The sequence below is a fragment of the Danio rerio genome, chromosome 4 (assembly GCF_049306965.1).
Source record: "Danio rerio strain Tuebingen ecotype United States chromosome 4, GRCz12tu, whole genome shotgun sequence".
NCBI lineage: Eukaryota > Metazoa > Chordata > Actinopteri > Cypriniformes > Danionidae > Danio > Danio rerio.
The window spans coordinates 66209429-66230289 of NC_133179.1; the positions used below are offsets into that span (position 1 = coordinate 66209429).

The 20861-nt window shown below is 38.0% G+C and overlaps 1 protein-coding gene across 3 annotated transcripts in view; it reads left to right on the top strand.

Moving 5' to 3' along the window:
• Positions 1 to 653: 653 nt before the first annotated feature.
• The window catches only part of zgc:174696, a 107331-nt gene continuing 87123 nt past the window's right edge, over positions 654 to 20861 (top strand). The window contains exons 1-3 of one of the 3 annotated variants that reach the window (XM_068220020.2): positions 654 to 714; positions 1354 to 1505; positions 10919 to 14624. In XM_068220020.2, the coding sequence (XP_068076121.1) occupies positions 1421 to 1505; positions 10919 to 11715 (882 nt within the window). In that variant the 5' untranslated portion in view covers positions 654 to 714; positions 1354 to 1420 and the 3' untranslated portion in view covers positions 11716 to 14624. Of the gene's footprint in view, positions 715 to 1353; positions 1506 to 10918; positions 14625 to 20861 lie in introns of those variants that run through there. The other 2 variants (XM_073945607.1, XM_073945606.1) reach the window with 2 other exon arrangements.

A 20861-nucleotide genomic window follows, 5' to 3' on the forward strand; every position in this document is an offset into this window, starting at 1 on the left:
CTCTTGTGGTGACTTAAGGATAGGGAGGATGGAGGTCATTACAAACAGGTTTGGATCGAGTGGAGGATGAGTAAATGACAGAATTGTAATTTTTATGTGAACTACTCCTTTAATGCTTCTGTAAGTAAAGGTAAATGTAATATTATCACTGAAGATATTGCCAAAGAATGGCAGGAAACGTGGAACAGAAAATAAGAGACAACAATTTATATGAAACAAAATTGTCTTAAAATGTTTAATTAAAAATTTTTGATCAACTGTAAAATACCGAAGTGTGTGTGTGTGTGTGTAAGAGAGAGAAATCTAATCTATTTTTGTAAATATTTTTTATTAATCTTTTTATTTTTATTAATTTATTTTTAATTTTATTAATGTATTTTTATTTTTTTTTTTATTTCTGTGTTTTCTCTGTATTATAATTGTTCTTGTTCGTACACTGTGATGCTGCACTGCTTTGGCAATATGAATGTACAGTTATTTGTCATGCCAAAAAAGCACCTAAAATGTGAAATATGAGAGAGAGAGAGAGAGAGAGAGAGAGAGAGAGAGAGCAGAAATAGTATAAAGTGAAAAACAAGGGAGAAATGTATCATTAAGTCATGACTGCAACAGTAAGTGGCAAAAAAGCAAAACAAAATAAAGACTCTTATTTTGGCGTGGCGTGTGACGTCATCAGGCGGCGCCGCTTCAGCGCTATGATTCAACTGGAGAAAGGTTTGTGCTTTAAAATGTTTACAGATATAAACCGATTTAATTAAAGTTTCAGGATTTTTTTCTTCCGATGCTAAATTATTTACCTGCTGTTGACAATAATATTTAAACCCTTTATACAGTGTAGTACTATTTTATTCTCAGTAGCCGAGGGCTATTGTTTGAAACAGAAAAGGGTGTAATAAGTGTTTTAAAGCAGGGTTTCCCAAACTTTTCTGAAAGAGGTAAAGTTGGTTTTATATTCACACATTTGTTCATTTAGATGTCTCTATATTGTTTACCATGTTACTTTGAATATTTGATTGGAATTAGCATGCAAGTGTGACTTATAAACATCATTAACACTGTTTATTTGACTGTGAACAATGCTGTACTTTGATAGCCATTGGCTGCTAATATGATTTCGCTATTTAGAGTTTGCAAAGAATACTTTAATGAAATTATATTATTAAGGGGAAAGTCAGAATGTGTTAATATAAAACCAATTTTACCTCTTTTTTTAAAGAAATGTTTTACCTGATTTCGTTTTGATAATTAAAACAAACTGTTGAAGCAAGTGTTGAAGAGAAGTTATTTTGTTTCTGTTCATTGTTTTATTTATTTTAAACAGGACGTTTTTATTGTTTTGTTCATTTTAAACAGGACAAAGTGTCAAAACACAGAGAGAAAAACTCCTGCTGAAGCGACTGATCTCCACACTGTTATAAAGATGGCGTTCATTAAAGAGGAGAGTGAAGATGTGAAGATTGAAGAAACATTCACAATCAAACAGGAAGATCTGCAAGAACAAACAGGTTGATTTTCATACTCAAAGACAAACTCAGTCATTTGATCCTCATTCAGATATATTTTAATAATAAGAATACTAAATTAAATCCATCTTGCAGCCCTGAGTGTGCTGCCTAGTTCTCCTAAACGCACACGAGCACTCATTGAAAGACCGAAATAAGTTTCTTTTGTCACTTGTTCTCATGTCTTTTGTCTTTCTTTTATGTGTTATTAGTCTCCCATTTTCTCTACCTTCTTAACGTTATTGCTTTTCTTGTTCTTTTGCTGTTTGTAAAGCATACTTGAGCACTGGCGCTTTATTAAATAAATAAATACAATCAATTTAAAAAGGTTTAACTGAGCTGGTGATATTTGACATAAAGTATTCTCATAAAAGACTTAACATTTTAGGCCTTAAAAAGTCTTAAATTTACTGAAATATTGTGCTGTATTGTGTCTTTTTTAAACAAGTCTTTATTTTCCTTTGTTCATGTTTTTCTACCCAATCTGGCCAAAAAAAAGCGGTGATTTAAGTCAAAAGCCTGACTTGAATGAGCTGAACTAAACGTCCATGCTTAAATTGGTTCCATAACAGCAAGTTGAAGATCATTTGATCTGACTAGTCTGAGTTCAGTTTAAATAATCTAGATAACTGCTCATGCACGTTTCTGTCATGAAACTTTAAAAGTCGAGCATAGATCCATCGATTATGTTGTGTGCTACCATGTCAACTTCAAGAACTGAAAGAGATCTGAAATGAGACACAGCTGTTCACAGCGAGTGAGCCGCGAAACTGCAGATTGTTCAATAGACTACATTAGTAGCAATATATTTTTAAACATAGGCTATTATATACGCCTATTAAAATGAAATTAAATATTTGTCATAAAACAAATACTTTTGCGCTTACTTTCAATTCTTGCTTGCAAGGAAAAGTTTTAATGCATTGCAGGCTCACTGTAATGTACAAAATGTTCTAAATGTAAGCATATAGGTTTAAAATAAACAAAGAGCCGTGTACACACAAGCGGTGGGATTTTTAATTTGCTACCGAATCTGCTGCAAATCGTTGCTTTCTCTTTGCCACTTGTTTCCTGCGGCCCGTGGGAAATATCTTTACATTAAAGTGAGGCTGCTGCACAGCACGGATTATCTCCCGATTATTCAACTCATTTTACAGCTTGAAAGTCATTATTTAAGAAATGTAGTCTTCTTCTTTAAATTATTCAGTGTCTTTCTTACCCCCATGCTCGCGTGGGTTTCCTACAGGTTCTCTGGTTTCCCCCAAATCCAAAGACATGCGGCATGCGCTAGCTATGGTATGAACTGAATAAGCTAAATTGTCCATAGTGTAGGAATGTGAATGAGTGTGTATGAATGTTTCGCAGTGAAGGCGTCCGCTGCATAAATCAAATGCTGTATAAGTTGGCTGTTCGTTGCGCTGTGGTAACCCCAGAATAATAAAAGCACTAAGCCGAAAAAAAAGTGTATGTGTATATATATATATATATATATATTCGAGAGAGAGCTAAGAACCCCCCTCACAGATTTCTCTTTTAAATTAATATTTTCTTCAGGATGCTTTACAATAATAGATTTGTGCATATACATTAGATTATTCAGTACCAATGCAAAGTAAAAAATTATATATATATATATATATATATATATATATATATATATATATATATATATATATATATTTTTTTTTTTTTTTTTGCTATTTAGTGACTTTAAAGTTTTAATCATTATTAAGAGGTTAAGTGAATTAAAATGGCACTAGAATATGGCAGGTGAATGTTAATATTACTTTGATTAGGCTTGAACTTAAAGGGCCATGAAACCCCCTCGTTTCAGCAGGGTGTTTTCACACCTCTACTTTGGAAAAAGTCCGAAAAGTGGGCGTGTCCAGCTCTGTTTAGGGGGGAGTGTCGGAGGAACTAAAGTGGGATGGTGTGGGAGTGTCTATTTGGGCACGCGCGAGTTTCAGTCAAAATACACAGACATGAGAAAGTGATGGTGTTTAACCTACATGGACATGTGTATTCGAATTATTTGCCAAATTATTAAATGTTGGACTTTAACAGCAGTTTGGCTCTTTCATTCAGGGAATTCATTCATGCCCCTCGCGACAAACGCAATATTTGATTCGAGGATCTGCTCTAAGCGTGTATTTTTTCATGCAATGTTTGATACCGCACGCCGAATGAGAGAAAAAAAAAACTCTGCATTTCCCGGAAACTTAGATGCACACGGCAGGGAGCGTCAGAAAGCCGTGTGTGTTATTCCGGTCACAAAATGCGGTGCTGTGTTTGCACTCAGTGCAATAGTTAACTTAATTCGATACGAACAAACTGAATAAACAAAGAGCACTGGTCGCTCACTTACCAAATCTGTAGAGACAGGACAATCACCAGCAACTAGAGCCGCGTCTTTATGAAGAGGAGACTAACGTTACAAGCAAATCCGGATTTCAGCGTTTGCAGATGAGAACAGCTCTCAGGTAAACAATATTCCTCCTTAGACACGTAAGTTATTGTTGTCGAGCGTCGCGTACACCGTTAATCCACACGTGATCCAGCTGAGCTCTTACAGAGAGAAAATGAAAACGAAACTTAATGGCAGCAAACTATAAAACAACACTTCACGCTTGTTTTGCCAACACAACGTGGCGTCTCTGTGGCGTTAACACGGTGACGCTAATGAATATTAATGAAGTTGCACAATAGAGCGCGCTGATTGGTTTGACCCAAGCCTTACTCATGCATTAATGCATCACACTGTAAGACGTAATAAGACTCACTCTGGCACAGACGCCCAGTCTGCACGCTGGAATACACGCTATTATGTCATGACCGTGACGCAGCTTCAAAAATTAGTTTCAAACCGGAAGTACGAATTTGCTTGAAATAACGCAAAAACAACCAATTTACACTTTTTAGTGAAATATAGGTGTCCTAATAGTGTTTTTAGCAGTGTGGGACACATATATGACTGTCAACAGCTCAAAAAATGTGTTTTGGTGTTTCGTGACCCTTTAAGACTTAGCCTGCCCCAAACCAGGCTAGTGTCCCAGCATAAGTTGCCATGGTAACTAAGTTTGAACTATCGTAAACTTGATTTATGAAACCGAATCCGCCATTAATAAACCTGACTTACCAAAATTAACCTGGCTTTTTCCGTAAGCTTGGTTTATGGAATAGTCCCTAGGACACCGGGCCTCCAGGACTGAGTTTGGACATCCCTGCCTTTAGTTATATGTAAAGTGTATTTATAAGTACTTTTATCAGTAGATTTGCTATATGTAAGTTTATATAGTTTACAGAGTTGTATGCAGTGTACTGACTCTCACAAGTGTATCTCAAGTTATTTTGTGTGATAGTTAAATATATCTTAAATAAACTGCAAACAAAAAAATGTAAACTTCTTTTTTCCCTCAGTTTCTTTCTTGAAACTTCCCTCTTAGGCCCCCCCATTTACACTAATGCATTTTAGTTTGAAAATGCTAAGTTTTGCTATGGTTGTGCCATCCGTCCATACTACGGAGTTTTCAAGTGCCTAAAACTGGAAACGCTGAAGAGGCCGTTTTCATTCTAAAATGCTGCTGCTCCGTCTCAGTACGGATAGGGGCGGGACGGAGACATCTGAAGATGGAGACGTGGCTGCAGACATTCGCCTCTCTGGGGCTTTTCCTCAATATTAAGTAGCCTACACACAGTTCAGTCCTGCATCCTCTCCTTGTAAGTTCAGACTTCGCAAGTTTGATATGGAAAACAGACTCTTGAGGACTTGTCTTAAATCTTCAAAGGGAACAATGTACTTTTAAATCCTTATTCCCATCATCCAATACATTGTTTTACTATCTTAACAATAAAATAAAAACATGATAGAAGGAACTGCTATTTTTGTTTTGATATTAACAAATTAAAAGACAGCAGAAATGCATCATGTAGATTCATATAAGAGCGTCATCTTTACTGTAGGCATATTCATAACAAAATAGAGCCTGTAACATTACTGCCTCTTTTAATTTTCATTAATAATGCTAAACATACCCTCTCTTTTGCTGAATATCAGTTTTAATAACCAATAATGGCCATTATAAAAGTATAATGTACAATAAGTTTATACATAATAGGAAATAAAGGCAAGCGATCAGTCAATATACAGAATGTGGTTACATTAATTATTAACTTATCTTTGCGCTCAGCCAAAACACATTACCTGAGAACAAGTAATAGATTCAAAAGACCAAAGTCGGGGAATATGTTGTTAAATTAGGGCTGATATAAATAAAATAAAAATTTATATCACGATATACTTCTTAATTTCGGTCGATACGATATAATTCCGGTATTAATATGGACAATATTAAAAAGACAAGAAAAAACTGCCAAAAACGCACACAATAGATGTATGTTCCTACAAATGTCTGCAAACTTAATACCTCCAGGCTCTTATAACTTTTCTTTAAATAATATTCTTTTTCTATTTTTCATTTACAAACAGACTATATATATATATATATACATACAGACTTAGTTCATGGGGGTTAGCTTAACTTTTATCAGTTTTTTTTTTTTTTTTTTGTATATGCTGAATATTTAACAATCAAAATAATCCCAAAATCCACATCGTAAAAAAATAAATAAATAAATAAACAAAATAGAAAAAGAATAATAATTATAATTAAAAAAACAAATCAAAAAGAGTACAGGCTACATTAATATTTGCAAAAGAAAAGACTTGTTTGAGTATATTTAAAGTTCTGGTTGCTTTTTATCTTAATTGTCCTTTAAGGGTTCTTTCTGACTATTTTCGTGTATGTAATTACGTAATTAAGTTAAAAGATATAACATTAAATAGTTCTTATATTTTTTATATAGTCTATTTATATAAACTAATATTTTGTATAACACATTTTCATTATTTAACAGATTTAATAATTCTATCAATCAAATTCTTTCTATTTCATCAGCTTTGAAATAACCAGATTCCTGAAACATATGTTTGTGAATTATATTTTGTAAGTTTCCTTGAGTGCTATACCAGCATGCAGAGAGTTTCTGTGTGTGTGTGTGTGTGTGTGTGTGTATATATATATATATATATATATATATATATATATATATATATATATATATATATATATATATATATATATATATATATATATATATATATATATCGAGAGAGAGCTAAGAACACCCATCACAGATTTCTCTTTTAAATTAATATTTTCTACAGGATGCTTTACAATAATATATTTGTGCATATACATTAGATTATTCAGTACCAATGCAGTTTGGAAAATATGAATATATATATATATATATATATATATATATATATATATATATATATATATATATATATATATATATATATATATATATATATACATACATACATACATACATAGAGTTGAAGTCAGAATTATTAGCCCCCCTGACTTTTTAGCGCCCTGTTTATTTTTTTCCCAAATTTCTGTTTAATGGAGGGAAGATTGTTTCAGCACATTTCTAAGCATAATAGTTTTAGAAACCTATTTCTAATAACTGATTTATTTTACCTTTGTCATGATGACAGTAAATAATATATTACTTGATTTTTTCAAAACGCTTCTGTACAGTTTAAAGTGACATTTAAAGGCTTAACTAGTTTAATAAGGTGAACTAGGCAGGTTAGGGTAATTAGGCAAGTTATTGTATAATGATGGTTTGTTCTGTACACTATCAAAAAACAAAATAGCTTAAAGGGGCTAATAATTTTGTTTTTATTGTAGCCTAAATGAAACAAATAAGACTTTTTCCAGAAGAAAAAAATATTGTCAGACATACTGTGAAAATTTACTTTCTCTGTTAAAAATCATTTGGGAAATATAAAAAAATATCCATATATATATATATATATATATATATATATATATATATATATATACACATTTTTTTTTTTTGCTATTAAATGACTATAAAGTTTTAATCATTATTAAGAGGTTAAGTGAATTAAAATGGCATCAGAGTATGGCAGGTGAATGTTAACATTACTTTGAGTAGGCTTGAAGTTAAGACTTAGCCTGAGAGTTAGCCTGCTCCGGACCAGGCTAGTTTCCCAGCATAAGTTGCCAGGGCAACTAAGTTTGAACTATCGTAAACTTGATTTATGAAACTGAATCCGCCATTGATAAACCAGACTTACCAAAATAAGCCTGGCTTTTTCTATAAGCATGTGAACTGTTTTTGGTAAAAATTTGCGAGGTAAGCATATTTTTTTACATATTACCTTCTAAGAGCCCTAACTTTACAAAGTTATGTTACTTGGTGCCATGAAAAATATTTAGTGTGTGTATTAATTTTTCAAAAACATGCTCGACCAGGGCTGGACTGGGGCAAAAAAACGGCCTTGGCATTTTGGGCCAGAGCGGCCCACTACATTCAATCAAAATGCAATCTCTCTATGCACGTCCAATATTTTTATCAACTCATATTTTATAAAACACAAAAGCCATATATATGAAATAAATAAATACAAACTTTAATCTCAATTTAATTTCTGTATACTGTCCATAAAGATATTTGTTGAGTTCTAAAAATACACTATTCATTCATTTATTTTTTTTCGCATAAGTCCCTTATTTATCAGGGGTTGCCGCAGTGGAATGAACTGCCAACTATTCCAGCATGTTTTATGCAGCAGATGCCTTTCCTTCCTCAACCCAATATTGGAAATCACCCATACAAACTCTTTCACACACTTATACGCTACAGCCAATTTAGCTCATTCAATACACTATTCACTCAGCCTATATTCAGTAATAAACATAACAAAAACTGCCTGCAAATGCATGGGTAAATCTTCAAAGGGAACAGTGTACTTTATAACCTCTTTCACCTCATCCTGCTTGCTGTTTCACTATCTAAACAATGAAAACATAATATAAGTCAAATTTGTTTCATTTTGATATTATGATTAACAGACACCAAACAGCCTTGTGTAGCTATATATTTATGAGCATCATCTTCACTCTGCATATTTAAAACAAGACAGGGCTTAAATATAACGGTCTCCTTTCATTTTCTTTGAAAAGAACAAACTTTACCCTGTCTCTTTTGCAGAATATCAGTTTTAATAACCAATAATGGCCATTATAACAGTATAACGTACAATAAATTTATATGATAAAGGTAAGCAATCAGTCAATGTGCAGAATCAGTGTACTTGGTTACATAAATTAATATATTAGCTTATCTTTGCACTCAGCCAAAACAACAAGATGAATTCAATATCACGTTTAACAACTATAGTGAGATGAGATCATCCAGCAGATGAACTGTCTGACATGCACTATACTCTCACCTGGGGTTTATGCTCACCCGCTAAACTACTGGCTGAAGGTCTTGGCAGAGAGTGTGTGGTCACGTGATTTGCGTTTTTAGCCGTGTACTAGAATAAAAGGAGAACTTCTCAGAACCGCTAAATGAAACGCCGGTGTATTTCCCGCGATTTCTCTGCGTCTCCCTTGCATTTCTTCTCTCTGACTCTCGACTATTTTGACAAATACACACAGACGACGCACGCTCACACAGAGCCCAAAATAGGAGTTTGTGATTGGACCAGCCCAATGTCAATAAAGAAAAGAGCCAATGGGCTGCAGAGTGTCACATGGGGCGGCCCGGTCTGTCTGTCCAGGAAAAAAAAGCATCTACTTTCAGAGAGTCACAAATCACAGGAGCGTAAATTAATAAGGCAGAAAAAAACGATAGGCTGCTAAACCTTTTATGGGCCGATCAGATCATAAGACGATGATCAGCCCGGCCCAAAAAGTGCGTCGGCCCACCAGGAAAGTGCCCGGTCCGCCAGATGGCCAGTCCCCCCCTGTGCTCGACCAAATGGTTGATTTGTCACTTTATGGTAGAAAAGCAAAACTAATGATTTCACATCATACATTTCTGCAGTATAAATTTTGCTGAGAAATCTAAACTTTTGATCATTCACAGAATAAATATGACACAGCCTGTTATTTATTCATGAATATACTGAAATCATTTCTTAAGTATATATATATATATATATTTTAACACTTTTAGGATAGTTTCGGAGTAAATATAATGAATTTTTAAAACTAATGTGTGAAACTCACAACTTATAAAGATAACCTCTTAAATGGCAAATACTGCCATGTTTTTTGTAGATATTTGATGGATGTCAATAGTTTCTATGGTACAAGAACTCACATCGTCAGGCCCTTTTACCAGAAAATCCCTTCACGGATGAGATAATTCAGCATGTTCACTCACATACTATACTCTCTCTGTCTCTCTCTCTCTCAGACACACACACATTTTTGTGAATTGTGGGGACATTACATAGGTTACAATTGTTTTTATACTGTACAAACTGTACTTTCGATTGCTCTAAACCCAAATCCAATCTCTAAACCCAACTCTTACAGGAAATTTTGTGTAGTTTTACTTAATGAAAATAAAAAATATTTAATATGATTACAAGTCATACATAATGTCCACATAATTCACCATCTCCAGAGATGGAGTTTTACAGCATTTCTCAGTATAGTGAGATAGTGGCTCGTGTGCTGTGCCGCCTTGCGACATCGCGCATAGGAGATAAATGACGTCAGTATGGAATAACCGGTCACGATCTATTACTGAACAGATATCGATCATTTTGACACCCATAGTAACGAGTAACGATGCAGCACATAAAAAATCTATCGGAGTAAATGTATTTAACTCATCAAAAATATATATTGAAGTAAAAGTGGAAGTAGGAGAAAAAACAATACTCCAGTAAAGTACAGATACTGCCTTTTAGTACTTAAGTACAGTAGTGAAGTAGTTCTACTTTGTTACTATACATCTCTGGAAAGGTGCACGTTCCAGCGTTTATGCAGATGCTGTACAGGTATGTCTCATGTCTGAGACGCAAATATTCAGCTGTGTGTTCAGCTGTTACCTCAGACTTTTTTTCTGATGCGTTTACCAGTCAGGCACAGAATAGACTAGTATTCCCAGTCTGCTTTACAAAAAAAAAAAAAAACATTTTGTAATTATATATACAAATAAAAATAGGCCATTTACAGCTTTCAAATCTCTGTTTTATTAATATGACCAAAATGACTGTTATGAGAAACTCTGAAAACTGGACTGACACAGTTTCAATTTACTATAACTTCAATGTTAAGCAGCTTTGACACAGTTTACATTGTAAAAGCACTAGATAAATAAAGATGAATTGAATTGAATCTGCTTAAATGTATACACGGTAATGGACTAAACAAAATATGATCTGATTTATTTTACATTAATTTTGCATCCAAATTACAGTGTGTGTAGCCAATCTTTCCAGTGTGTTTTTACTTTTCAGATTTTGATGAGAGTTTTTAAGACTTAATGAAAACTGTTGTATTTATTTATTTCAGACCTAATTGAAGAGAATGAGGGGAGTAAAGAGGAGGAACATCATGTCAAAATTGAGGAAAATACTCATTTACAGACTGATGTTATTTTTAAAAGGAAAAACAAGAATCATTTCACCTGCACTCAGTGTGGGAAGAGCTTTGGAAAAAAACACATTCTTAATATTCACATGAGGATTCACACTGGAGAGAAACTATTCACATGCACTCAGTGTGGGAAGAGTTTCAGCCGCTTATCATCCCTTAATCTACACATGATGATTCACACTGGAGAGAAACCATTCACATGCACTCAGTGTGGGAAGAGTTTTTACTGCTCATCAAACCTTTATAGACACATGAGGATCCACACTGGAGAGAAACCATTCAAAAGCACTCAGTGTGGGAAGAGTTTCAGCCAATCATCAAACTTTAATCCACACATGAGGATTCACGCTAGGAAGAAACTATTCACATGCACTCAGTGTGGGAAGAGTTTGAGCAAACCATCATCCCTTAATCTACACATGATGAGCCACACCGGAGAGAAACCATTCACATGCACTCCATGTGGGAAGAGTTTCAGCCGCTCATCATCCCTTAATCTACACATGATGATTCACACTGGAGAGAAACCATTCACATGCACTCAGTGTGGGAAAAGTTTTTACTGCTCATCAAACCTTTATAGACACATGAGGATCCACAATGGAGAAAAACCATTCACATGCACTCAGTGTGGGAAGAGTTTCAGCCGATCATTATCCCTTAATAAACACACGAGGATCCACACTGGAGAAAAACCATTCACATGCACTTGAGCCACGGTCACACTAGACTTTTCTCCTCATAGACTTCCATTCATACGCATGTGAATGCATCAGACATGAAACGCAAGTTCGTGTATCAAGTTTTGCAGTTCACTGCGTTGCAAAGTTCAAGTTTGGTGAACTCTGACCTGCAAAATCATATCACTTGACTGTGTGAGACCAATCGAAGATCAAAACATGACCTCTCTGGACAGAAATGTATATTATGGACCAATCGCTCACTTTTTTTATATCTAATCATCTTGTTTAATCCTGCCCCTTTTCGCAGTGCCACACAACAGAATGTTGCATGCTCAAACTCTTGTGTGACTGCAGCTTCGGTGTGGGAAGAGTTTTAGTAACTCATCAGACCTTAATAAACACATGAAGACCCACACTGGAGAGAACTCATTCACATGCACTCAGTAGCTATGTTTCCATCCAAAAATGTGAATAAACTTTATGTGCAAAAAAATGTGTTGTTGGTGCTAGGTGACTTCAACATTTACGTTGACAAACCGCAAGCTGCAGACTTTCAGACTCTGCTTGCCTCTTTTGACCTAAAAAGAGCACCTACCTCTGCTACCCACAAATCAGGTAATCAGCTAGACCTTATTTACACACAACACTGCTTCGCTGATCAAACAATAGTAACTCCACTACAAATATCGGATCATTTCCTTCTGTCTCTCAACATCCACATTACTCCTGAGCCACCACACACTCCAACACTGGTTACCTTTTGCAGAAACCTACGATCTCTCTCACCCAATAGACTATCAATCATTGTTTCAGACTCTCTTCCTCCATCTTGCAAACTCACTGCACTTGATTCGAACAGTGCCACTGATACACTCTGCTCCACACTAGCATCATGTCTAGACCGATTATGTCCTCTTGCATCCAGGCCAGCCCATGCCAGTCCTCCTGCACCCTGGCTCTCGGATGCTCTCTGTGAGCATCGCTCAAAACTTCGAGCTGCAGAGAGAATTTGGCGGAAAACTAAAAATCCTGCACAGCTCTTAACATACCAAACTCTTCTGTCCTCTTTCTCAGCTGAGGTTACTTCGGCAAAGCAGACGTATTACCGTCTGAAAATCAACAATGCCACTAATCCTCGCCTACTTTTTAAAACATTTTCCTCCCTCCTCTATCCTCCTCCTCCACCCGCATCCTCCACACTTACTACTGATGACTTTGCTACATTCTTTTGCACCAAAACTGCAAAAATCAGTGCTCAATTTGCTGCACCTACAACAAACACGCAAGGTACACCACCAACACCACACACACTCAGCTCTTTTTCTCAGCTCTCTGAGTCTAGGGTGTCCAAACTCGTGCTATCTAGCCATGCAACCCCCTGTCCACTCGATCCCATTCCCTCTCATCTCTTGCAAGCCATCTCTCCTGCAGTCATACGAAGACTGACTCACATAATTAACACATCTCTTGACTCTGGTTTATTCCCCACTTCATTTAAGCAGGCTAGGGTAACCCCAGTGCTAAAGAAACCCAACCTGGACCATACGCTACTTGAAAACTACAGACCAGTATCCCTGCTTCCATTCATGGCCAAGATTCTGGAGAAAGTAGTGTTCAATCAAGTCCTGGACTTTCTTACTCAAAACAATCTCATGGACAACAAGCAATCCGGCTTTAAGAAAGTCCACTCAACTGAGACTGCCCTGCTCTCGGTCGTGGAGGATCTCAGACTGGCTAAAGCAGACTCTAAATCATCAGTCCTCATTTTGCTGGACTTGTCAGCTGCTTTTGACACTGTCAACCACCAGATCCTGCTATCTACGCTTGAGTCACTGGGCGTTGCGGGCACTGTTATACAATGGTTCAGATCTTACCTCTCTGACAGGTCATTCAGGGTGTCTTGGAGGGGAGAGGTGTCCAACCTACAGCATCTAAACACTGGGGTACCTCAAGGCTCTGTTCTTGGGCCACTTCTCTTCTCCATCTACACATCATCTCTAGGGCCAGTCATCCAGAGACATGGATTCTCCTACCACTGCTATGCTGATGATACCCAGCTATACCTCTCTTTTCATCCTGATGATCCCTCGGTTCCAGCTCGCATCTCAGCCTGCCTGTTGGATATTTCACACTGGATGAAAGATCATCATCTTCAGCTGAACCTCGCAAAAACGGAAATGCTTGTAGTTTCTGCCAACTCGACTCTACACCATAACTTTTCAATCCAGATGGATGGGGCAACCATTACTGCATCCAAAATGGTGAAAAGCCTTGGAGTAACGATTGATGACCAACTAAACTTCTCTGAACACATTTCTAGAACTGCTCGATCATGCAGATTCCCACTCTATAACATCCGAAAGATCCGACCCTTCTTATCTGAACATGCAGCTCAACTCCTTGTTCAAGCTCTTGTTCTCTCCAAACTGGATTACTGCAACTCTCTACTAGCTGGGCTTCCAGCTAACTCTATCAAGCCTCTTCAACTGCTCCAGAACGCAGCAGCACGAGTGGTCTTCAATGAACCTAAACGAGCACATGTCACTCCGCTGCTAGTCCGTTTGCACTGGCTGCCAGTTGCTGCTCGCATCAAATTCAAAACTCTGATGTTTGCCTACAAAGTGACTTCTGGCCTTGCTCCTTCTTATCTGCTCTCGCTTCTGCAGATCTATGTGCCCTCCAGAAACTTGCGTTCTGTGAATGAACGTCGCCTTGTGGTTCCATCCCAAAGAGGGAAGAAATCACTTTCCCGAACGCTCACGCTCAATCTGCCCAGTTGGTGGAATGAACTCCCTAACTGCATCAGAACAGCAGAGTCACTCGCTATTTTCAAGAAACGACTAAAAACTCAACTATTTAGTCTCCACTTCACTTCCTAATCTGCAATTGCCTCTCTGAATATCACACTAACTGTACCAAAAAAAAAAAAAAAATAAAAATAATACTACAAATACTTCCCTTCTTAGACTTTACAGACCTGAAACTTGCCTATAGCACTTATTCATTGTTGCTCTTGGTGGTGTAAATTGCTTCCTTGTCCTCATTTGTAAGTCGCTTTGGATAAAAGTGTCTGCTAAATGACTAAATGTAAATGTAAAAATGCAAAACTCGATTATAGCATAAAAGTTGTGCGAATGAAGCATCGTTTCCATCCAACGAGTCAAAGCGAACAAAACTTCACTTCCTGATTAACTGGCGCCAAATATCAACAGTAAAAACTGCATTTGCTGCAGTAGGAGAAGCTGCATCAATCTTTTCTAAATAAATGCGCCACAGAAGACAATCCTGACAAGTAGTGAGCGTGCAGTGGCGTTTGAAGATGTCAGATGCGGAGCACAGGCGCTCTTGATGCTAGAGGTCATTAATAATATAATAACATTAATACTGAAATGGTAAGGCGTTTTATAATGACCAAAATAACATTTCAGATGTTTTATGATGTGCTCAGCCTGACGTTTTATCCATTCACACATTTTAAGCACCACATGATCTCTTTTAACAAATCACATGACCTTTTTTAATGCACATGCTGGAGTTTGTGCGGTAAAAGTGTTTCCATCGCAGTTTATGCGCATCTTTTCTTATCGAATAAAAAGTTTATCCTACCCAGTTAGGCGCATAAGTTTTTTATGCACATTTTCAAAATTTATGCGCATCATGGCGTTTCCATCAACTGTTTTTTTTTATGCGCATTTGCAAAACGTGCATAAAATAGCTGGATGGAAACATAGCTAGTGTAAGAAGAGTTTCAACTGATCAGCAAACCTTAATGAACATGTGAAGATCCACACTGGTGTGGGAGTATATGTGCTTTGAGTGTGAGAAGACTTTTATTACAAAATTGAAACTGCACCAGATGTTTCACACTAGAAAGACCGTACAAGTGTTCACACTGTGACGAGGAGAGATTCACACTGGAGAGAAACTGTATAGATCTGATCAGTGTCTACAGAATTGGACAAAAAGTTGCACACATGACATGAATGCAGCAAAACATTTTCTCATGCACTGGATGTTTCATGTCTGAATAATGTTTGAAAAGGCTGAGTGGCGATGTACTGTTTTCCAACACTCCTACACTGCAATAGGTGGGTTGTAAATGTGTTGCACTCTTTGCGTTTACTGTAAACACAATGATGGCGACTGAGAGAAGAACAGTTTCATAAACATCTGGCAAACAGCACCTCTGCGTCTCTTTGCAAGTTAATGTACAGGTGCGGATACGTCTGTACTCCACTCTCCAGTGTATTCATGTAGCTAGTGTTGTTTTGGATTATGTTCTCTGTCTGACTCCCTGAACGAGAAACAAATCACTAGGAAGACACTGCACATCAACAAGAAGGTGGAGCTCCAGGACGGATAGTTTGCAGTATACCAGGGCATCAAGTTTAGAAAGCCCATTCAATTGTCCTGTTTTGCATCTTTTATTAGTGAAGTTTCTTTAATTTTAGGTTCAAGATTCTTTCTAGTTTACTACGTTTACTTTTTTAAGTAGAACACCGACAAAGCACTTGAGTACTTTACTTTCTTGTTTTACTTTACACTTATTTTTTGTTGTCAGTGCACTTTTATTATGTGTTTTCTAATTCCTGTTGTTACTAACACTCGCAAAACACGGGAGGTACACTGCAGGCGTAATCCTCACAACCTTCGTTCAATACATGTATCTACTATTTCACAACTCTCTCTCTCCGTGGGCCTCTGGAATTGTCAATCAGCTGTTAACAAGGCTGATTTTATTACCTCCATAGCTACATATTCTGACTATAATCTCATGGCTCTAACTGAGACCTGGTTGAGGCCGGAGGACACTGCTACACATGCTACTCTTTCTGCTAATTTCTCTTTTTCCCACACTCCTCGTCAGACAGGGAGAGGGGGTGGGACTGGACTACTAATTTCCAAAGAATGGAAATTTACTCTGATACCGTCCCTGCCAACAATCAGCTCCTTTGAATTCCATGCAGTCACCATTATCCACCCCTTCTACATAAATGTGGTTGTCATCTACCGCCCACCAGGTAAATTAGGTCACTTCCTAGATGAACTGGATGTTCTTCTCTCATCTTTTTCTAATTTTGCCACTCCCTTATTGGTGCTAGGTGACTTCAACATTTACGTTGACAAACCGCAAGCTGCAGACTTTCAGACTCTGCTTGCCTCTTTTGACCTAAAAAGAGCACCTACTTCTGCTACCCACAAATCAGGTAATCAGCTAGACCTTATTTACACACGACACTGCTTCACTGATCAAACAATAGTAACTCCACTACAAATATCTGATCATTTCCTTCTGTCTCTCAACATCCACATTACTCCTGAGCCGCCACACACTCCAACACTGGTTACCTTTCGCAGAAACCTACGATCTCTCTCACCCAATAGACTATCCACCATTGTTTCAGACTCTCTTCCTCCATCTCGCAAACTCACTGCACTTGATTCGAACAGTGCCACTAATACACTCTGCTCCACACTAGCATCATGTCTAGACCGATTATGTCCTCTTGCATCCAGGCCAGCCCGTGCCAGTCCTCCTGCACCCTGGCTCTCGGATGCTCTCCGTGAGCATCGCTCAAAACTTCGGGCTGCAGAGAGAATTTGGCGGAAAACTAAAAATCCTGCACACCTCTTAACATACCAAACTCTTCTGTCCTCTTTCTCAGCTGAGGTTACTTCTGCAAAGCAGACGTATTACCGTCTGAAAATCAACAATGCCACTAATCCTCGCCTACTTTTTAAAACATTTTCCTCCCTCCTCTATCCTCCTCCTCCACCCGCATCCTCCACACTTACTACTGATGACTTTGCTACATTCTTCTGCACCAAAACTGCAAAAATCAGTGCTCAATTTGCTGCACCTACAACAAACACGCAAGATACAACACCAACACCACACACACTCACCTCCTTTTCTCAGCTCTCTGAGTCTGAGGTGTCCAAACTTGTGCTATCTAGCCATGCAACCACCTGTCCACTCGATCCCATTCCCTCTCATCTCTTGCAAGCCATCTCTCCTGCAGTCATACCAACACTGACTCACATAATTAACACATCTCTTGACTCTGGTTTATTCCCCACTACATTTAAGCAGGCTAGGGTAACCCCACTGCTAAAGAAACCCAACCTGGACCATACGCTACTTGAAAACTACAGACCAGTATCCCTGCTTCCATTCATGGCCAAGATTCTGGAGAAAGTAGTGTTCAATCAAGTCCTGGACTTTCTTACTCAAAACAATCTCATGGACAACAAGCAATCCGGCTTTAAGAAAGGCCACTCAACTGAGACTGCCCTGCTCTCGGTCGTGGAGGATCTCAGACTGGCTAAAGCAGACTCTAAATCATCAGTCCTCATTTTGCTGGACTTGTCAGCTGCTTTTGACACTGTCAACCACCAGATCCTGCTATCTACGCTTGAGTCACTGGGCGTTGCGGGCACTGTTATACAATGGTTTAGATCTTACCTCTCTGACAGGTCATTCAGGGTGTCTTGGAGGGGAGAGGTGTCCAACCTACAGCATCTAAACACTGGGGTACCTCAAGGCTCTGTTCTTGGGCCACTTCTCTTCTCCATCTACACATCATCTCTAGGACCAGTCATCCAGAGACATGGATTCTCCTACCACTGCTATGCTGATGACACCCAGCTATACCTCTCTTTTCATCCTGATGATCCCTCGGTTCCAGCTCGTATCTCAGCCTGCCTGTTGGATATTTCACACTGGATGAAAGATCATCATCTTCAGCTGAACCTCGCAAAAACGGAAATGCTTGTAGTTTCTGCCAACCCGACTCTACACCATAACTTTTCAATCCAGATGGATGGGGCAACCATTACTGCATCCAAAATGGTGAAAAGCCTTGGAGTAACGATTGATGACCAACTAAACTTCTCTGACCACATTTCTAGAACTGCTCGATCGTGCAGATTTGCACTCTATAACATCAGAAAGATCCGACCCTTCTTATCTGAACATGCAGCTCAACTCCTTGTTCAAGCTCTTGTTCTCTCCAAACTGGATTACTGCAACTCTCTACTAGCTGGGCTTCCAGCTAACTCTATCAAGCCTCTTCAACTGCTCCAGAATGCAGCAGCACGAGTTGTCTTCAATGAACCTAAACGAGCACATGTCACTCCACTGCTAGTCCGTTTGCACTGGCTGCCAGTTGCTGCTCGCATCAAATTCAAAACTCTGATGTTTGCCTACAAAGTGACTTCTGGCCTAGCACCTTCTTATCTGCACTCACTTCTGCAGATCTATGTGCCCTCCAGAAACTTGCGTTCTGTGAATGAACGTCGCCTCGTGGTTCCATCCCAAAGAGGGAAAAAATCACTTTCGCGAACGCTCACGCTCAATCTGCCCAGTTGGTGGAATGAACTCCCTAACTGCATCAGAACAGCAGAGTCACTCGCGATTTTCAAGAAACGACTAAAAACTCAACTATTTAGTCTCCACTTCACTTCCTAAGCTGCAATTGCCTCTTTGAATATCACACTAATTGTACAAAAAAAAAAAAAAAAAAAAAAAAAAAAAAAAAAAAACTACTAACACTTCCCTTCTTAGACTTTACAGACCTGAAACTTGCCTTTAGTACTTATTCATTGTTGCTCTTGGTTGTGTAAATTGCTTCCTTGTCCTCATTTGTAAGTCGCTTTGGATAAAAGCGTCTGCTAAATGACTAAATGTAAATGTAAATGTAGAATACAAACTTGATGAATATTTTATGATTTAGGCAGAGCGACCGGTATTACAATACAATATTATTACACTTTGATGATCCCAAAGACTCCAGATTGGCATTACTCATCGATGGGTATATAAAAGTTGTTATGTTAGCTACCCCAGGATGCTGTGGCTACTCAGGAGTCCTCATGTCAACACCTGCCATCTCACTGACTCTTTAATCTTATGGTTTTGTTTTGGATTACCTATATCATGTAGTTAATAATAGGGATGTAACTGTATTGTAAATACCGTCATACCGCAATATTAATTTTTTTCGATATTACCGAAGTCGCATGACTCGGTAAAACTATAGGTCTTCTGAGAAAATTTGCTCAGGCGAATGAAGCGAACGGGAGGTAGCGAAAACTACTATTCCCATCAGCCCATGCTTGACCATCATCCCTTGCTGTCTGTTGCTACAGATCCAGTAATGCGGAAATGGAGTGTGCTGCTAGAAGCGGGGATGAAAAGAGCTGGAAAACTCTAAGGCCCAGTTTACACTAATGCATTTTAGTTTGAAAACGCATAAGTTTTGCTACGGTTACGCCAACCGTCCACACTACGCCGGAGTTCTCGAGCGCCGAAAACGGAGCGTTTCGAAAACGCTGGAGAGGCTGTTTTCATTCCGAAACGCTGCTGCTCCGTCTCAGTGTGGATGATGGAAAACGGAGACATCTGAAAACGGAGGCGGGGCTGCAGACGTTCGCCTCTCTGATTGGGGCATTTCCTGAATATTAAGTAGCCTAACACGCACAGTTCAGTCCTGCATCCTCTCCGTGTAAGTTCAGACTTCGCAAGTTTGATCAAGGCTGCAGTCTCTTCTTCTCAGTTTGATATGGAAAAGCAGACTATACCGAGGACACGGGTAAATCTTCAAAGGGAACAGTGTACTTTATAACTTCATTCACATGGCTTCGTTGTTTCACTTTCTCAACAATAAAATGTAAACATGATTTAAGGAACTGCCTATTTTCATTTTAATATTAGCAACTTAGACAGCAGACATGTTGAGGCGTCGTGCTGCATATATGAGCGTCATCTTCACTGTGTGGATATTTATAACAAAACAGAGCCGATAACAACTGCCTCCTTTCAATTTCAGTGAAAATACGAAACACAGCCTCTCTTTTGCTGAGTATCAGTTTTAAGAATCGATAATAGCCATTTTAAAAGTATAACATACAATAAGTTTATAGCCTACATTATAGAAAATAAAGGCAAGCGATCAGTCAATATACAGAATGTACGTGGTTACATTAATCATTAACTTATCTTTGCGCTCAGCCAAAACACGTTACCTGAGAACAAGTAATAGATTCAAATGCCCAAAGTCAGGGAATATGTCGTTAGATAAAGACAACAAGATAAATGAAATATCCCGTTTAATAAATATAGTGAGATTAGATCCAGCGGGAGATGCTTGATGAGAAGTCCGACTAGCAGAGCT